This window comes from Balaenoptera physalus (genome assembly GCF_965194825.1).
Source record: "Balaenoptera physalus genome assembly, chromosome: 1".
Taxonomy (NCBI): Eukaryota; Metazoa; Chordata; class Mammalia; order Artiodactyla; family Balaenopteridae; genus Balaenoptera; species Balaenoptera physalus.
The window spans coordinates 87665132-87683709 of NC_138882.1; the positions used below are offsets into that span (position 1 = coordinate 87665132).

Consider the following 18578-nt stretch of genomic DNA (forward strand, 5'->3'; position numbering starts at 1 on the left):
AACAAAAAAGACCCTGAATAGCAAAAGCAATCTTGAGAAAGAAAAACGGAGCTGGAGGAATCAGGCTCCCTGACTTCAGACTATACTACAAAGCCACAGTAATCAAGACAATATGGTACTGGCACAGAAACAGAAATATAGATCAATGGAACAGGATAGGAAACCCAGAGATAAACCCACGCACATATGGTCACCTTATCTTTGATAAAGGAGGCAAGAATATACAATGGAGAAAAGACAACCTCTTTAATAGGTGATGCTGGGAAAACTGGACAGCTACATGTAAAAGAATGAAATTAGAACACTCCCTAACACCATACACAAAAATAAACTCAAAATGGATTAAAGACCTAAATGTAAGGCCAGACACTATCAAACTCTTAGAGGAAAACATAGGCAGAACACTCTATGACATACATCACGGCAAGATCCTTTTTGACTCACCTCCTAGAGAAATGGAAATAAAAACAAAAATAAACAAATGGGACCTAATGAAACTTAAAAGCTTTTGCACAGCAAAGGAAACCATAAACAAGCTGAAAAGACAACCCTCAGAATGGGAGAAAATATTTGCAAATGAATCAACTGACAAAGGATTAATCTCCAAAATATACAAGCAGCTCATGGAGCTCAATATCAAAAAAAAAACAAACAACCCAATCAAAAAATTGGTGGAAGACCTAAATAGACATTTCTCCAAAGAAATATACAGATTACCAACAAACATGAAAAGATGCTCAGCATCACTAATCATTAGAGATATGCAAATCAAAACCACAATGAGGTATCACCACACACCAGTCAGAATAGCCATCATCAAAAAATCTACAAACAATAAATGCTGGAGAGGGTATGGAGAAAAAGGAACCCTCTTGCGCTGTTGGTGGGAATGTAAATTGATACAGCCACTATGGAGAACAGTATGGAGGTTCCTTAAAAAACTAAAAATAGAACTACCATATGACACAGCAATCCCACTACTGGGCATATACCCTGAGAAAACCATAATTCAAAAAGAGACATGTACCCCAATGTTCATTGCAGCACTATTTACAATAGCCAGGACATGGTACCAACCTAAATGTCCATTGACAGATGAATGGATAAAGAAGATGTGGCACATATATACAATGGAATATTACTCAGCCATAAAAAGAAACGAAATTGAGTTATTTGTAGTGAGGTGGATGGACCTAGAGTCTGTCATACAGAGTGAAGTAAGTCAGAAAGTGAAAAACAAATACCGTATGCTAACACATATATATGGAATCTAAAAAAAAAAATGGCTCTGATGAACCTAGGGGCAGGACAGGAATAAAGACACAGACGTAGAGAATGGACTTGAGGACACGGGGAGGGGGAAGGGTAAGCTGGGACGAAGTGAGAGCGTGGCATGGACATATATACACTACCAAATGTAAAATAGCTAGCTAGGTGGAAGCAGCCCCAGAGCACCGGGAGATCACCTCGGTGCTTTGTGACCACCTAGAGGGGTGGGAGGGAGATGCAAGAGGGAGGGGATATGGGGATATATGTATACATATAGCTGATTCACTTTGTTATACAGCAGAAGCTAACACAACATTGTAAAGCAATTATACTCCAATAAAGATGTTAAAAAAATTTTTTTCCATAATAAAAATCTTTTTTTAAAAAAAGCTAGATGGGGGACTTCCCTGGTGGTCCAGTGGGTAAGACTCTGTGCTCCCAATGCAGGGGGCCTGGGTTCAATCCCTGGTCGGGGAACTAGATCCCACATGCATGCCACAACTTAGTTCGCATGTTGCAACTAAGAGTCCGCATGCCTCAACTGAGAGTCCACATGCCACAGTGAAGATCCTGGATGCTGCAACTAAGACCCAGTGCAGCCAAAATGAATGAATGAATGAATGAATGAATGAATGAATATCTTTTAAAAAATAAATAAATAAATAAAAATAAAAAAGCTAGATGGCCACAAACATGAAAATGTCTGCTACAGGTAAGAATATTCAACATTGTAATGATACCAAGTCTCCACAAATTCATCTATGTGTGTGTGTATTAAACTTTATTTATAATACATATAGTAATTTAATATAAATATATCAATTTAAATAAAAACTCTGACAGAATTTTTCAGGAAGCTTGATAAACTGATTTTTAAAACTCATATGGAAAAGTTAACAGGCACAAAATGTTAAGACAACTTTGAAAAAGAAGAACAAACATAGGAGTGACAGGGGTGACTTACTTACCCTATTAGACATCGAGACATATTCAAAGCTATTTTAATTAAAACTGTGTGGTATTGAAGGGGCAATAGATTAAAAAAACAGATCAGTGGGCTCAGAAACTGACCCATGTATAAATGGGAATTCTCATCTGGGTGAGAATTAGGCAACAGTAGATCATGGATGAGTTGTGTTACAAAGAATAAAGTGGTTTTTCCTAGTAAATCATGGAGGAAGCTGGGATTTCAGGAACTTAATCCTAATCTCTTCATAGCTAAAGTTTTCCATCTGAAATTTGTTGTTTCTAGGTAAAGTGAATAATCAAAATGATGAAAAATTAAAGGGTAAACGTGTACTGGTGTTATTTTGCTGAGCTTTTTCTACTGATCTCCTCTACTGGGGGCTCTTTTTGATGGTTTACTGCACCCGCTTTATCTCCAAAACTGCAGCGAGAGAGCCAGAGGTAGCAAATCTAGTTAGATTTTAAATGAAACTGAAATGAAAGTTCACTTCCTCTTTGTGGATACCTCATGTGACAAGTTCCAATTTCTTTATAAAGTCACTTTAACTGAAGTCTCTTTGCTGCCTTTGAAATCTTTGGAGAGAGCCCACCATCAAGCATTCTTAGTATGGGAGCACCTGCTGGTTCTATCATGTATGTACTGTCTGTTCTTTTTCTCCTACTTGGTCCTTAAATCCTTCATTTGTGTTTTTAGCTTGCTCTGCCTGCCAGGTTTTACATCGCTTGTTGCAGGAAGTAAACTAAAAAATCATTGTTGCTCAGTTTGCCTCTTCTTTTTTTGACTAAAAAGAGTCTGTTTTTGAAAAGTTAATGTCTGCTTAAACATCTAAAGCCTGAGGCGGACACATAGCTTTCTTTGGAATATAATTTGAAGATATACATGGTTAAAAATCCAGCTGTTTTGAATGAAAAAGAAGTGGAAAAGAAAGTAGAATCCAGTTTGAGGGAGTTAGTTAGTCACTGAATTTCTGTTAAAGTCTCTTTGTATTAAATATAGAAGTGGTGTTTTCAAAAGCAGTTAACCTCTTCTTTTGAAATAGATATTTTGATTTTTAGGGGAAAAAAGAGGTTAAAAGGTAAAAATGATCCAAGGATGGGAAAGCAATACACAGGAGTTGTCTTTTAACTATCTCTGAAGGTTGTGGATAGACCAGTTAAGAGGAGCTCATGTATTCAAAAATTATGAAGACAAACTGATTTTTCAAAGGTATGCCTTCTTCTTAAGGATTTTTTTTTTTTTTTTTCTGGAAAGGAGGAAAGAGGATTTCCCTTGGTTAGATTTGTTGTCAAATCCTGTAAAGTCTCTGCTTCCTCATCTCCACATCCCCCCAAACTTAGATGTAAATTTGGCTTACCAGATACCAGGAAACTTTTTGAAAATCACTTTTACAGTGCTACTAAGAATTGGGAGTGGTATTTCAGACAAAAATCTGCAGTTACTCCCTGTCACTATATAATCCAGAAAGTTTCCTGCATAATTCTGCTTTGTAATATTCTGTCCCTTTGACAGACTCTGCATTCCTACTTTTTGCTGTGAAAAAAATATGGCCACAATAGATGCAGCTAACAGCTACTCTTCCTATGTTACCTTTCCTTTAACAGAATGAAATGGCTGGTGTGGGTGCTCCTGCTGTGCTCCTCTGTGATGGCACAACAGCACAGAGACTCCACTCTGGATCATCACTGGAATCTCTGGAAGAAAACCTATGGGAAACAATACAAGGAACAGGTAGATGGGCTGCCACTTGAGCAATTTGCTTTTACTCAAGTACCCTACATATTGTGACAAGCAGTGTTTTCAATAAATGTTACACACTCCTCTCTTGCCAAATTCTGTTCTTGGTACTAGAGATACATCAGGAAACAAAATAAAGTTCCTGTTGTTGTTTTTTTTTTTTTTTTTTTAATATATTTATTTATTTTAGGCTGCGTTGGGTCTTTGTTGCTGTGCACGGGCTTTCTCTAGTTGTGGCGAGCGGGGGCTTCTCTTCGTTGCAGTGCGTGGGCTTCTCATTGCAGTGGCTTCTCTTGTTGCGGAGCACGGCTTCTTGGCGCACGGGCTTCAGTAGTTGTGGCATGTGGGGTCAGTAGTTGTGGCTCACGGGCTCTAGAGCTCAGGCTCAGTAGTTGTGGCACAGGGGCTTAGTTGCTCCACAGCATGTGGGATCTCCCTGGACCAGAGCTCGAACCCGTAACCCCTGCATTGGTAGGCAGATCCTTAACCACTGTGCCACCAGGGAAGTCCCAAAGTTCCTGTTTTTATGGAGCTTATATCCTAAAAGGAGAGACAGGAAAGAAGTAGAGAAAAATAAAGCAAAGCATGGGGCGGTAGGAAGGGTCCTGTGTGATGGCTGTGAGGGGTTGGGAGTGATTATTTTATACGTATGATAGAAAGGTCAGGGAAGCCTTCACCTATAAGGTGACATTTGAGCAGAGAATGGATAGAAGTCAGGGAGCAAGCAAAGTAGAAAACTGGAGTGAAAGTCCCAGGCCAAGAGGGAAGGAGTGCATGTTTGAGGAACAAAAAAGGCCTCTTTCAGTCCCTGGCATAGAGAAGCACTGGCAGATATTATTTCTTGACTCTCACTTCCCAGTTTGTACTTTTATTTTTATTTCAAAACATACTTCTTGATTGATTTTAAGATTTTAACCCTGGTGCTTCAAATAACTGATTTTAACCCTGGTGCTTCAAATAACTAAGTCCTATAACTGTATAATATTTCTGAGTTTGTAAGCAAGGATTATATATTTACTTATTTGATGTATGGTTTTTGTATAAAAATGCTCTGAGTTGTTTTCTTAGTGATGAATTTCACCCTCACCCACTCCCCTTTAGGACCAGACCTCTAATTTCAACATTAACTAGAGTTAGATGTGCAGTTAGCACCACTCTTTGGTTAAATGAATATTATCTCGCTTTTTAATGATTCTAGTCCATCAGGAGGAATGAAAATGACTTTTGATTAGTATCCTACCATTAAAATGTATCTCAAAGTTCTCTTCTTTTTTTCTTTTCTATACTTCATTAGATTTATTTTTTTCTTTATTTCATTTTTTCCCTCTAGTGGTTTGGAAGTATATCTGTACATGTCCATTACTGGGGTAACAGTTAAATCTTGCTCCAAGACAGAGGGACTGCATCCAGACTTACTACCTTGAACCAGGTCCTAGGCCTGGGTTCTAATACTCAATGAAATGAGGCAGAAAAGAGTTATTGCTGACTGCTCATTGGGCTACAGCTTGTCGTAAATTCCGGCTTTGGGGGTGGAGGTGAGGGTCAGCGATTCTAGGAGGCACCATGTACATTGCATTCTATGTAAATGAAGTTCCTGGAGGGCAACAAAATCAACAGTCTGAATATGAATTCACTCTGGATAAAATTAGGATAATAGGACCAAAATTATTTTTAAAACTATGTATAATGGAATAACATCTGCATGAATGAACAAGAAATTGTGAAATGTATTAGAAATCCAATTAGAATTCTCAGAAATGAAAGAATATAGTCATTGAAATAAGAACTCAATAAAAGGGATAAACTCCAGACTAGAAAGAGCTGGATAGAATCAGCAATCTGAAAGATAGTACTGAGGCTTTCATCAAGAAGGCAGCACACAAAAATAAAAAGGAGAAACTGAAAATGCAGGTAAAGAGATGAAAGAGAGTTTGTGGCTCCATCTCATGGAATGGTGTAGAAGCAATATTTGAAGAGATACTGGTTGAAAATTTTCCATATATGAAAAAAAATGTTCCTGAGTCCTCCAGTCAAAAGTGCTTTCCAATTAAAAGTACCCAGGAGAGGAAAATAAAGAAACCCACACCCACAAACATGTAATGAAGCTGCAAAACATCAAAGAGAAAGGAAATCGCAAAAGTTACCAAAGTTAAAAACATTACAACAATTAGATTGACAACAGACCTCTAATCTGCAATAATAGATATCAGAAGACAATGGAGAAATATCTTCAAATAACTGAATAAAAAGAGCTAGAAATTTATAATCAGCTAAACTATTTTTCAAGAGTGAGGGTAAAAAAGAAAATATTTTAAAAAGGCCTATAATGATTAAGTGAGTTTACCACTTACAAAGGATATACTTCAACAAACTGCAATTTCTAAAAAAAACTTTTTAGCAAATTGAGGAAGTTCATTGTATATATCTAAAATGATATTAATCACCATCAGAGCAATTAAGAGGAAGAGTTAAGATTAGTGTGCAATTTTACCAGTTATATTGGATATATTCATTTATTTGCATGCTCCCAAACAGATCCACACTTAATAGGATGCTTCATAATATGTTTATTTTCATTATTGAACACATTTTTGAAGGGTTCAGTATTACTATGTTCTTTTTCCTTATATTTTAGAATGAGGAAGTAGCACGGCGTCTCATCTGGGAAAAGAATCTAAAAACTGTGATGCTTCACAATCTGGAGCATTCAATGGGAATGCATTCATATGATCTAGGCATGAACCACCTGGGAGACATGGTAGGTAAATTATAAATAATCCTATTTTCATCTCTGGGTAAACAGGATTTCTGTCTCCCCAAAGGCAATTTGAAGGTAAACAACAAAGGAGTGTTTTCTGTATGTGTATAAAATTAGAAAACAGAATTTAAGGACATAAGAATTTGTACAGATTCCTTGTTTGGTCCTACTGTGATCACTTTCCTTAACAAATCCCTTCTTTAAAGGAGTAGACCACTGTTACTTTTATTTTTATTAATTCTAGAAAGCATTGCCTAAAGGCTACTCAAAATATTTTAGAATAAGTTACCATAGTTATGTAAGTCTGAATTGATAATTTAATATGGTCCACCTGCTTTCTTAATGGGGGAGTGTGGGTATTTAATATCACAAATAATCTCCCATTAGTTATTAGATTCTGTTCTACCCTACAGGACTTTTTCACTGTGGCCAAAATTAAGAGTCATAGTACCCCTTGGAAGGGAACACCCTAAGTAGATTAAATGCAGGAATCTCTTTTATAATTCTTTCTCACAAGGAAAACCAGTTTAGTCCACTTTTTAGACAACCCTTTTATAAAATTCTGCCTTGCTTTGAACCAAAAATCTGCCTCTCTGTAACCTAGTTTTTATCATTTTCTTCTCCTCCTTCCCAATGCCTAACTGGGATGCTAATGGCAAAGTGTAAGACTAAAGAGACCCAGATAATTCACCTACCAGATAGTTACCTATGTTAGTCACAGCTACCACTTGTTTCTCTCAGTTGTTAAATATATTCACAGTTACGGTTATCAGGATATTGAAAAGAAGGGTATAAGTAAAAGGAGCTATGTATATATCTTTGTAGACCAGTGAAGAAGTGATAACTTTGATGAGTTCCCTGAGAGTTCCCAGCCAATGGCAGAGTAATGTCACTTACAAGTCAAACCCTAATCAGAAATTGCCTGATTCTCTGGACTGGAGAGAGAAGGGGTGTGTTACTGAAGTGAAATACCAGGTGAGTATTGTCATCCCAGGCCTCTGTACCCCAGATCGAGATCTCTCTTCCTTAAATACTGAGTCTAGCTACGTAATCTGGCAGTGAATCTCATAGTCCCTTAGGTTCCTTTCTAAGTTTGTTTGCTATTCTTGTCTTCCCAACTACATTGTGAGCTCCTGAAGGGCCAGGACCACATATGATACTTTTTGTATTCCCCACAGTGCTGAGAACATCAAAGGTTACAGCCATCAATATTAGACTAAGCAAAAAACTGTGAATTAAGCAAATAGGTCTTTAAGACAGACCTTTGGTGTTCATGCTATCCATCAACTGCACTGGACCCTCCACCAAGCCAATTACTTGAGAAATAGTATCATGTGTGTGAGAGAATTTCGATCAGGAAGTTTATTCCTCCATCTCACTTATGAATTTCAGGGTTGAAGGAGAGGAAAAACTAGAGCTAAGAGTGGCCTGTAAATTGTAGTGGTCAAGTTAATTCATGACTAGGCTTACGTTGTTAGAATAAGAAATATGGACTTTATAAATTTGTTCCTATGTTTTTGTATTTCCTTTAATTTGCTTGTAAAAAAAAAAAAAAAGAAAGAAAGCTACAAAATCCTAAATTAGTTAGGGATAACTAAGGATAAAACACATGTATCACCTTAGAGGTCAGGATAAGGGAAAAGAATCAGTGTCCTGAGCAGCTGCCCCGGCTTGTGACCAAAGAAGAATAGAAAAGTTAAGAAGTGAATGATACTGCTAATCTCATATTCTTTTCCACCTAGATATTTTTCTTTCAACTAGTTTTGGGTTTCTTACTGGAGCTTCCCTAAAACAAAAGTATAAGAAGACCCAATAAACTACATATCTAAGTGTTAACTATAAATAATTTAATGAGATCCTTTCTCTGGGTGCTTGCATTTTAGGGGGTGATTTTGCTTTGACCAAAAGCAAATTGAATTTGCTTCCTTACACTAGAGAGCAGAGTGGGATGAGGTGGAGAGAGAGAGAACAATTATGATGTGGCTTAGAACACTCTGTACCTTTTTAAACTAAAGCAACTTTGTGTTTTTCTGTTTGTTTATGCTTCCCTGTAAAATATCTTATGACCAAAAAAATTCTATAGCTAAAAATGTCTGAAAAATGCTAACCTTATGTTTCAGGCATTATTTGGCAGGAGGAAGAGTATTTTAGGTCAAGGGAATCATCCCAGTTCCTCTCAAAAATCACTTTACTATTAGCATTTATCTCCCTTACTATGGGGTGAAAATAGCTGGGATTTGGTACATGCTCAGTAAGTACTGTCCCTTAATATATTTGAATATGGCAATTATGCTCTGAGCTCAGCCATTCGTAAATATTTATTAAGGTCAGACCTTGCCCAGAGAACAATCAAGTATTTAGTCTTCATTGCCATGGCCTAAGGGAAGAGGAAACTGTAGTGGGGGGAGCTCTTCCTGGAACTGCTGAAAGTGCTGACATGTTGAGAGTTGCCCAGTTTGTGTTATGGAAGTCATCCTTACTGACTCTGTGATTGCCCTTGTGACTTTGTCTCTGTTTTAGGGCTCCTGTGGTGCTTGTTGGGCTTTCAGTGCTGTGGGAGCCCTGGAAGCACAAGTGAAGCTGAAAACAGGAAAGCTGGTGTCTCTGAGTGCACAGAACCTGGTGGATTGCTCAAATGAAAGATATGGGAATAAAGGCTGCAATGGTGGCTTCATGACAGAGGCTTTCCAATATATCATTGATAACAACGGCATCGATTCAGAAGCTTCCTATCCCTACAAAGCCATGGTGTGCCACAAGCAAACTTTTTGTGCTGCCCCTTGACCTCATGCTATCCCTCCAACTCACTGTACTAAACTTATCACCAAGCCAATTGCTTGAGAAGCAGTGCTGCTTGGTGGGGGTGTGTGTGTGTGTGTGTGTGTGTGTGTGTGTGTGTGTGTGTGTGTGTGTGTGTGTCTGTATGAGAGAGAGAGAGAGAGAATGAACCTCCATCAAGAATTCTTAAATTCTCAAGAGTTCTCTTTCTTATGCAGCAGCCTGCTTAATTTATCAGTGGCACAATGATTTTTAAACAAGCAAGCAGAGTTCATGATTAAAAATAGATTTTCAGGGACTTCCATGGTCCAGTGGTTGAGAATCCGCCTGCCAATGCAGGGGACATGGGTTCGAGCCCTGGTCCAGGAAGATCCCACGTGCCGCGGAGCAACTAAGCCCGTGCACCACAATGACTGAGCCTATGCTCTGGAGCCTGCGAGCCACAACTACTGAGCCTGCATGCCACAACTACTGAAGCCCATGCTCCTAGAGCCCATGCTCTGCAACAAGAGAAGCCACCGCAATGAGAAGCCCATGCACTGCAACAAAGAGTAACCCCTGCTCTCCGCAACTAGAGAAAGCCCACGTGCAGCAATGAAGACCCAACGCAGCCAAAAATAATAATAATAAAAATAAATTAATTATTAAAAAAAAGATTTTCAGCAAACCTTCCTTAAAATTCTTTCTGTATATCTGCCTGGTATTTAAACTTTTTTGTCCCACAACCTCCTATCCTCAACCTTATTCTCAGATCAGCAACCATCTTTCTTTTACCTACTAAAAAGCTAAATAATGCTCTCCTCCTCCTCACAGGTTCATCACACTTTTCTGTCCATATGACAGAAAATTTAGAAAAGATAAAAAAATCATTCAAAAACTTCTTACCTTAACCGCTATTTTTTTGGTTTATTTCTTTCAAGTTCTTTTTCCTTTTAAGCATTTTAAAAACATAGTTGTATATACAACAAACATGAATTTGTAAACTCCCCTTTCTCACTTGAAATATGGTGTTTTTAAACCAATATTTAAACTGCAGATCATTTTTTTTTAAGACTGGTTTATTATGTTTTGATTCAAATTTGTTATATTTAGATTTTTGTTTTGAGACTTGTGATGGCATTTTAAAAAAATTATGTTATTTATTTATTTATTTATTTGCTGTGTGGGCTTTCTCTAGTTGCGGCGAGCGGGGGCTACTCTTCATTGCGGTGCGCGGGCTTCTCGTTGCAGTGGCTTCTCTTGTTGCAGAGCACGGGCTCTAGACGCACGGGCTTCAGTAGTTGCAGCTCGCGGACTCAGTAGTTGTGGCTCACGGGCTTAGTTGCTCCACGGCATGTGGGATCTTCCTGGACCAGGGATTAAACCCGTGTCCTGCACTGACAGGCGGATTCTTAACCACTGTACCACCAGGGAAGTCCCTAAACTGCAGATCATCTTGCAGGTATTATACCATCAAAAAGATCTTAAAGCTCTAGTCTCGAGTCTTGATGTAGTATGCCCCTAACAATCTACCTTAGAGTCTGAGAGACATTACCCTGGCAAATTTGCACATATGAAGATGTATACAATTTAAAGCAATAGAACGGTTCTGTATTTCCTGTGTTATTGGTGAAACATAGAACTATTAGGGTTTGGAAGATTTTATTTTTCTTTCTTTAAAAGGAAGAAGGAGCCTTAGACACTTGAAAAGACTAAATGAGGAAAGAAAGCATATTTGAAATCCAGACTTAGGATACTGTCGATTTATAAAGGAAATTGAAGTATACTTCTTTATCTGATTTATCCTTTTTCCACAGGATGAAAAGTGCCAGTATGACGCAAGAAATCGAGCTGCCACGTGTTCAAGGTATATTGAACTTCCCTTCGGCAGTGAAGATGCCTTAAAAGAAGCTGTGGCCAACAAAGGACCTGTGTCTGTTGCTATAGATGCACGCCATTCTTCTTTCTTCCTCTACAGAAGTGGTAAAAATCCAGACATGTTATCCTTGTGCTTTATACTGCCCTTGCACCATAAGAAAGAATATTCTTCTTCCCCATTACTATGCCTCTGGATGCTTAGATTAGGTTAAACAGAATCCTCCGCCTCATATCATTTCATATACATATTTTTATACCCAGTTCTAATTAGTAAAGTAACAGTTGTCAAAATTTACTAAGAGTACAGGCCAAGTACTATGCTAAATTCTTTCTGTGCATTATCTCATTTAATCCTTACAATAGCCCTATTTTACAGATGAAAAAACTAAGTCTTATGTTAACTTGCCTAAAGTCATACAGTCTGCAAGTGGTCAGCTGGAATTAGAAACTGTGCTGCCTGACTCCAGAGCCTGAGCTCCTAGCTGCTGTAGCCGCTGTGGAGTGTAGGTGCAACACAGTAGTGTACAAGGAGGGCACCCACTAAGGGTAGAGCATTGTATTAGACAAACTAGAAGGTTATCATCTTTTTTTTTTTTTAAACCTCACCTTAAAGATCATTTAATTTAGTAAAGTATGAAAATGTATAGAACAAACAATTTAGGAATATATACATAGAAATACAACAATATAAGTTAAAAAATAATTAGAAAAAGGTGGCAGTTCATCAAAGAAGATTTCTGAGGGAACTGTGATTAGACTGATGCCAAACTTGGCTAAACAAACAAACAAACAAAACAACAACAACAACAAAAATCCCTGACAAATACAGCATTGATGGCAAAGAATCATGAACTCTAAATAGTTTAAATGTGAGAGTATATGTTCCTGACATATACCCAAAACAGTCTAATAAAATAGCATTTTCAAATGTCCTTCATTGCCACACATCACTTACTCTTTTGCTCTACCCATATTTTATTCTCAGGTGTCTACTATGACCCCTTGTGTACTCAGGCTGTGAATCATGGTGTACTGGTGATTGGCTATGGTAACCTTAACGGGAGAGACTACTGGCTTGTGAAAAACAGGTACTCACACTTTAATGTATATTTAAATAAAATCAGGAATTTGAGGGAGCCTCAACCAATGCTTTCTTGTGATTATGATGATGATCATCATGATATTGAAAATGGTGAATATTTATAGCTTCTTATAAAGTGACATTTTAAATTACTCAGAATTCTTCACTTCCTATTCTGCGGTCAGCACTTGGTTTTCATGATTTATCTTCTAAAATACTTCTCTGATCATTCCTTGTTGGTCTCCTTTATGAATACCCATTCCTCTGCTTAGCCCCCAGTCGTTGGTCTTTCCTCCAGGGCCCCATCCTCTGCCCATTACTCTTCTTATTCTACATCTTTCTTGGATACAATCATTCCATTCTTATGATTTCAGCTCTAACTATATGCTGATGGCTTTCAAATCTCTAGCTCTAGCTCTGACCTCTGCCCTGAACTTCAGACTTATTTATCTGGACACGTGCACTTCCACATATCTTAGTTTCTCCAAATTCAGTATGTCCAGGGAACCCAGTACCCTCCCTACCATTTCGTTCCTTCTCAGGACTTCGCATCTCACTAAAAGGCAACACCACATAACATAGTTACCCAATTAGATACTATGGATTTGTCTTAGATCCTCCAGACCCAATCAAGCAACAAGTTGAACTAATTTTACCTCATATCTGTCCTTGATTCTGCCCCCTCTCTATTTCTTCTATTATTGTTCTAGTTGAGACATCTCTTGCCTGGACTCTCCCTGTAGCCATCTAACTGGTTTCCTTTACTCTTTCTTTTTCTTTTTTAATTAAAAAAATTTTTTAATTATTTTATACAATTTTTAAAGGTTACTTTCCATTTACAGTTATTACAAAATATTGGCTATATTCCCTGGCTTGTACAATACACCCTTGAGCCTATCTTACACCCAATACTTAGTAGCACCCACTCCCCCACCCTGCCACTGGTAACCACTACTTTGTTCTCTATATCTGTGAGTCTGCTTCTTTTATGTTATACTCACTAGTTTATTGTATTTTTTAGATTCTACATATAAGCAATATCATACAGTATTTATTTTTCTGTCTGCCTTATTTCATTTAGCGTAATGTCCTCCAAGTCCATCCACGTTGCTGCAAATGGCAAAATTTTCATTCTTTTTTATGGCTGAGTGGTATTCCATTATATATATACCACATCTTCTTTATCCATTCATCTGTTGATGGACACTTAGGTTGTTTCCATGTCTTGGCTGTTATAAATAATGCTGCTATGAACATTCGGGTGCATGTATCTTTTTGAATTAGTGTTTTTGTTTTTTTTTTTTGGATATATACCCAGGTCTCCTTTACTCTTAAATCTGTCTTTTATACTGCTTCCAATCTGGTTTGTCTAAAATATAAGTCTGGGCTTATACCTCTTATACTTAGTACCATTCATTGTGAGATGAATGTTCCCTAGTAGAAACGATGAGTCGCTATGTCTGGTCCCTACCTGCCTTGCCAGCCCCAATTCCTGGCACTTGTCTCACATTTTTCATTCTAGTTATATGGAAACATACACAGTTATAGTTCCCATACATATCATTTTACCTTTAATATCTTCATATCTTGGTTATGCTGGCCCCTCTGCCTGAAACATCCTTTCTCCTCACTTGGTTTATTCCTCCTTTCCCTTCAAAACCAGCTCAGGCATTATCTATACCAGAAAGTTTTCCCTAAATTCTTGGGCTAGGCAAAATGTCTTTTTTTCTATGCTCCTAAAATATCCTATGCATACTGGAATATTTTACACATTATATTTAAATTGTATGTTCACCTAACTATCACTCCAATGTTCTGTATGTGCCTTTGGGGCAGAGATTATGTTTTGTCTTTGAATCCTCAGCACAGTATATGGCACCTAACAGCCCCTCAACACATGAATTAGCTGACATCCATAAAACCCACAAACAAAAGTAATGTAGCTTTCAGAGGGAAAAAAAGAGGAAATACGAAGAGTTGAGACTTAAACGTGTCTGAAGTTTCTCCTTGTATTAGTTTTCCAGGGCTCCCATAACAAAGTATCACAAACTGAGTGGCTTAAACAACAGAAATTTATTGTCTCACAGTTCTAGAGGCTAGAAGTCAGAAGGGCTGTCACTTTCCTCTAGCTTCTGAAGTTTTGCTGGCAATCTTTGGTTTTCCTTGGCTTGTAGAAGCATCACCTGATCTCTGCCTTCATTTCCACATGACATTCTCCCTGTGTGCATGTGTATTTCTGTCCAATGTTCTCTTTTTATAAGACCAGTCATATTGGATTAGGGCCCACCCTAATGACCTGTTCTTGGCTAATTATATCTGCAATGCTTCTATTTCCAAATAAGGTCACATTCTGAAGTATTGGGAGTTAGGGTTCCAACATATTAATTTGGAAGGGACACAATTCAACCCATAACCCCCCTCAAATCTTTACTGGAAGTACCTAGTCTACAAATCATAAATAAACAAACAAAAAGTTACTTTCCTATCTTTTTCATGTTGTGGCCCACAAAGATGATGATATTTGCATGGCCCATTGGGAAAGTAGTTGAGGTGATTAATATCTTGGTTCATTTATAACCCGTTCATGGTACTGATCAGCTTGGGTCTAGACCGGTGATAACTTTTTAAAATGGAGCAATACTTTCACTTATATATATATCTTGTTTACTCCCTACAGTAGGTATTGTAAATTCTCTTCTCTATTGAAGTTTCTTCTTGAAGATTATATATCTTTTGGGGTTTTAATTCAAAACATCTTCTTAGCACTTACTAATTTAACAAGCATTTTCTAGGCATCTACAATGTGACAGACATTATCTAGGCCTTGGAAATACAAAAATTAATGAGAAATCATCCTATCCTGTAAGGGCTCAAAGTCCACTTGGGAATTAGATATATTTTTAAGCAATAAAATACAACACATCATGGTATAATATGTCTAAATGGCTATGGGGCCATAGAGGAGATGCCTAACTGCCTAAAGCTCCAGAGAGAAGGCACTACTTGCACCAAGTTTTCAGATGAATGGAACTGCTCATGTGTTGGAGGAGGGAAGTAAGTTGCCCAATGACCCAAAAAGGATATGCAATGGCACAGAAATGTGAGAGACTTCTCTGCTTTATAAACTCTCTACTGCATTTAGTTCTATGACATCTATGACATATCACTTTCCTGTCTTGTTTTGCTATATCAGCTTTAGCCTCATTTCTTAGGTTATTTTCTTCCACCTGTCCCTTACACTCTAGCTCTAGCCATGCCAAAGCAAACTCCTCTGATCCTTGAGCTTCATCTATCGCCATTATGTGCATGATACCCAGTTCACAATTTCTAAAAATTACCTTTCTACTAAGCAGCAGACTTCTATGTCCAACTTCCAACTTTAGCTCTACTTTAAAAATCAAAATTCCCCACCCACCTGCCCTACTTCCACTTACAGCACATATACATACACACACACACACACACACATTCTCTCTCTCTCTCACTCAACAAATCTAAAATCAAATTCCCCCTCTCCCTATCCCAATTTGCCCTATATCCCCCATCCATGAAAATGATTTCAGAGTAAGTTCAAGGGAAAATTATTCTCTATTTTGAGTAATACATCATCATCTTCAGATCATCAAGGCCTTGGTATCATCTTGGGCTCTTCCTTCTCTCCCTAAACGCACACAGCCCTGTCCTTTAAGCCTCTGCATCATACTTTATATGTATTTTCTCTTTTCCATTCCTAATGACATTAATTCAGATTCTCTTCTCACCCAGCTATGGAAGTATCTTCTTAAAATATGTATCATCCAAACCCAAGGTCAAAATTCTAAATAGTCTACCATTTTAGTCAAAATAAAATCCAAACTCCTGGCCAGGCATTCAAGGGTCTCCACTAGGTAGCTTCCAACATAGACTTTTACACTTTTCTTCCACTATATTCTCATGTACCCATACTCACACTCTGGCCACAGCAAACTACTTTCTCATCATTCTTTAAGTTTAGAGACACTTAGCTATTTCTTTTCTCTTCTATTTTTTCTAATGATATTTTCTTTATTTAATTAATTAATTTTTGGCTGCATTGGGTCTTCGTTGCCGTGCACGGGCTTTCTCTAGTTGCGGCGAGCGGGGGCTACTCTTCGTTGTGGTGCACGGGCTTATTGCGGTGGCTTCTCTTGTTGAGGAGCATGGGCTCTAGGTGCAGGCTTCAGTAGTTGTGGCACAAGGGCTCAGTAGTTGTGGCTCGTGGGCTCTAGAGCGCAGGCTCAGTAGTTGTGGTGCACGGGCTTAGTTGCTCCAAGGCATGTGGGATCTTCCCAGACCAGGGCTCGAACCCGTGTCCCCTGCATTGACAGGCATTGCACCACCAGGGAAGCCCTACTTAGCTATTTCTAATTTGTTACTTGTGCCGTTTCATCTTTCTGAAATGCCCTTAAAGCCCATTGCTGCCTACAGAAACCCCACTGTCTGTGGTGAAATGGGCACCCTTATACATTCTGGTGGAAGAGTAAAGTTTTACAATCCTTCTTGAAAGCAGTTTGATAATATGAATCAGGAACTTTTTAACAGTTCATATTCTTCATCCAATTATTTCCATTTCTTGGAATCTATATGAAGAAAATAATCCTAAATTTGGGGCAAACTTCACACCTGACTTATGTAAATTGTAGCATTCTTCTCCTTTAATAGTGAAAACTAGTAAGCAAACAAAAATGCCTAACAATAGAAATAGTGTTAAATAAATTATGACATAATCAGTCCATGTGTCAGAAATTATATTTATTCAGACCATTATTAATAACCTAATAAAATACTTGGAATATATGTTTAAATGAAAAAATACATATAAATACAACATTTATATACAGTATAAGTATTAAGTTTAAAATAGTATACACCATTTCTCTGACATATGTTATACTAAAGGACCAGAAGGAATTATACCAAATGTTAATAATGGTTGTCTTTGGGACCTCCCTGTCAGTCCAGTGGTTAAGACTCTGCACTTCCACTGCAGGGGGCATGGGTTTGATCCCTGATCAGGGAACTAAGATCCCACATGCCACAGCTTGGCCCACCAAAAAAAAAAATCTAATCTAGGATCCCACCTGCCCCGTGGCACAGCAAAAAAAAAAAAAAAAAAAAAAAAAAAAGGTTGTCTTTGTCTGCCTATACGTATTTTCAAATTTGTCTTTTTTTTTTTTAAATTAATTTATTTATTTATATTTTAGTTTTGGCCGTGTTGGGTCTTCGTTTCTGTGCGAGGGCTTTCTCTAGTTGTGGCGAGCGGGGGCCACTCTTCATCGCGGTGCGCGGGCCTCTCACCGTCGCCGCCTCTCCCGTTGCGGAGCACAGGCTCCAGACGCGGCCTCTCCCGTTGCGGAGCACATGCTCCAGACGCGCAGGCTCAGTAATCGTGGCTCACGGGCTTAGTTGCTCCGCGGCATGTGGGATCTTCCCAGACCAGGGCTCGAACCTGTGTCCCCTGCATTGGCAGGCAGATTCTTACCCACTGCGCCACCAGGGAAGCCCATTGTCTTTAACAAACCACTTATTACTTTTAAAATGAAAAAAAAAACCTTAAAAAATCATTAAAATCCTATTCATTCTTCAAAAAACACCTACCTCAAATGCTATCTCTTCCATACCCCATTCATTTACTCAGAATTGTTTCTCTAACTTCTAAGCTTTAGCAATGCTTTATAAATTCTATTATAGCATTTAACAAATTGTACCTTCTGTTATAGCTATTTCTATAAATCATGTTCCATTCACTAAAATATAAACTCCTCAAAGGTAGAACAGTCTCTTGTTCATTTTTGCATATTTGTTCATACATTGATTCAACAAACATATATTAGTACCTACCGTGTGCCAAGCACAGTGCTAGGCAATGAAAAATACAGCCTTCCTGTCATCCTTCAAGATACTCATAGTTTAATACGTAGAGTCAAGGAAACAGGTGTGTGCATGTACAGACCATCACAATAGAATGTAATAAATGCTAAGATGGAGGTATGCATCCGTTGCAGTGGAAGCACAGAATAAGAGTACCTGGCATAGCCTGGGGAGTCTGGGAGGGCCTTTTAGCCAGATTATTTGACTGAATCTTGAAGGATGAGAAAGAAATAACCAGACGAAAA

General features: G+C 38.1%; 1 protein-coding gene across 1 annotated transcript in view; it reads left to right on the forward strand.

The window, feature by feature from the left end:
* The first annotated feature begins 1864 nt into the window (after positions 1-1864).
* CTSS (cathepsin S) overlaps positions 1865-18578 on the forward strand; it is a 29814-nt gene continuing 13100 nt past the window's right edge. Inside the window, exons 1-7 of the mRNA XM_082475507.1 lie at positions 1865-2868; positions 3838-3964; positions 6606-6728; positions 7554-7703; positions 9249-9476; positions 11303-11468; positions 12349-12451. Coding sequence (XP_082331633.1) covers positions 2843-2868; positions 3838-3964; positions 6606-6728; positions 7554-7703; positions 9249-9476; positions 11303-11468; positions 12349-12451 — 923 coding nt within the window. The 5' untranslated portion in view covers positions 1865-2842. The remainder of the gene's footprint in view (positions 2869-3837; positions 3965-6605; positions 6729-7553; positions 7704-9248; positions 9477-11302; positions 11469-12348; positions 12452-18578) is intronic.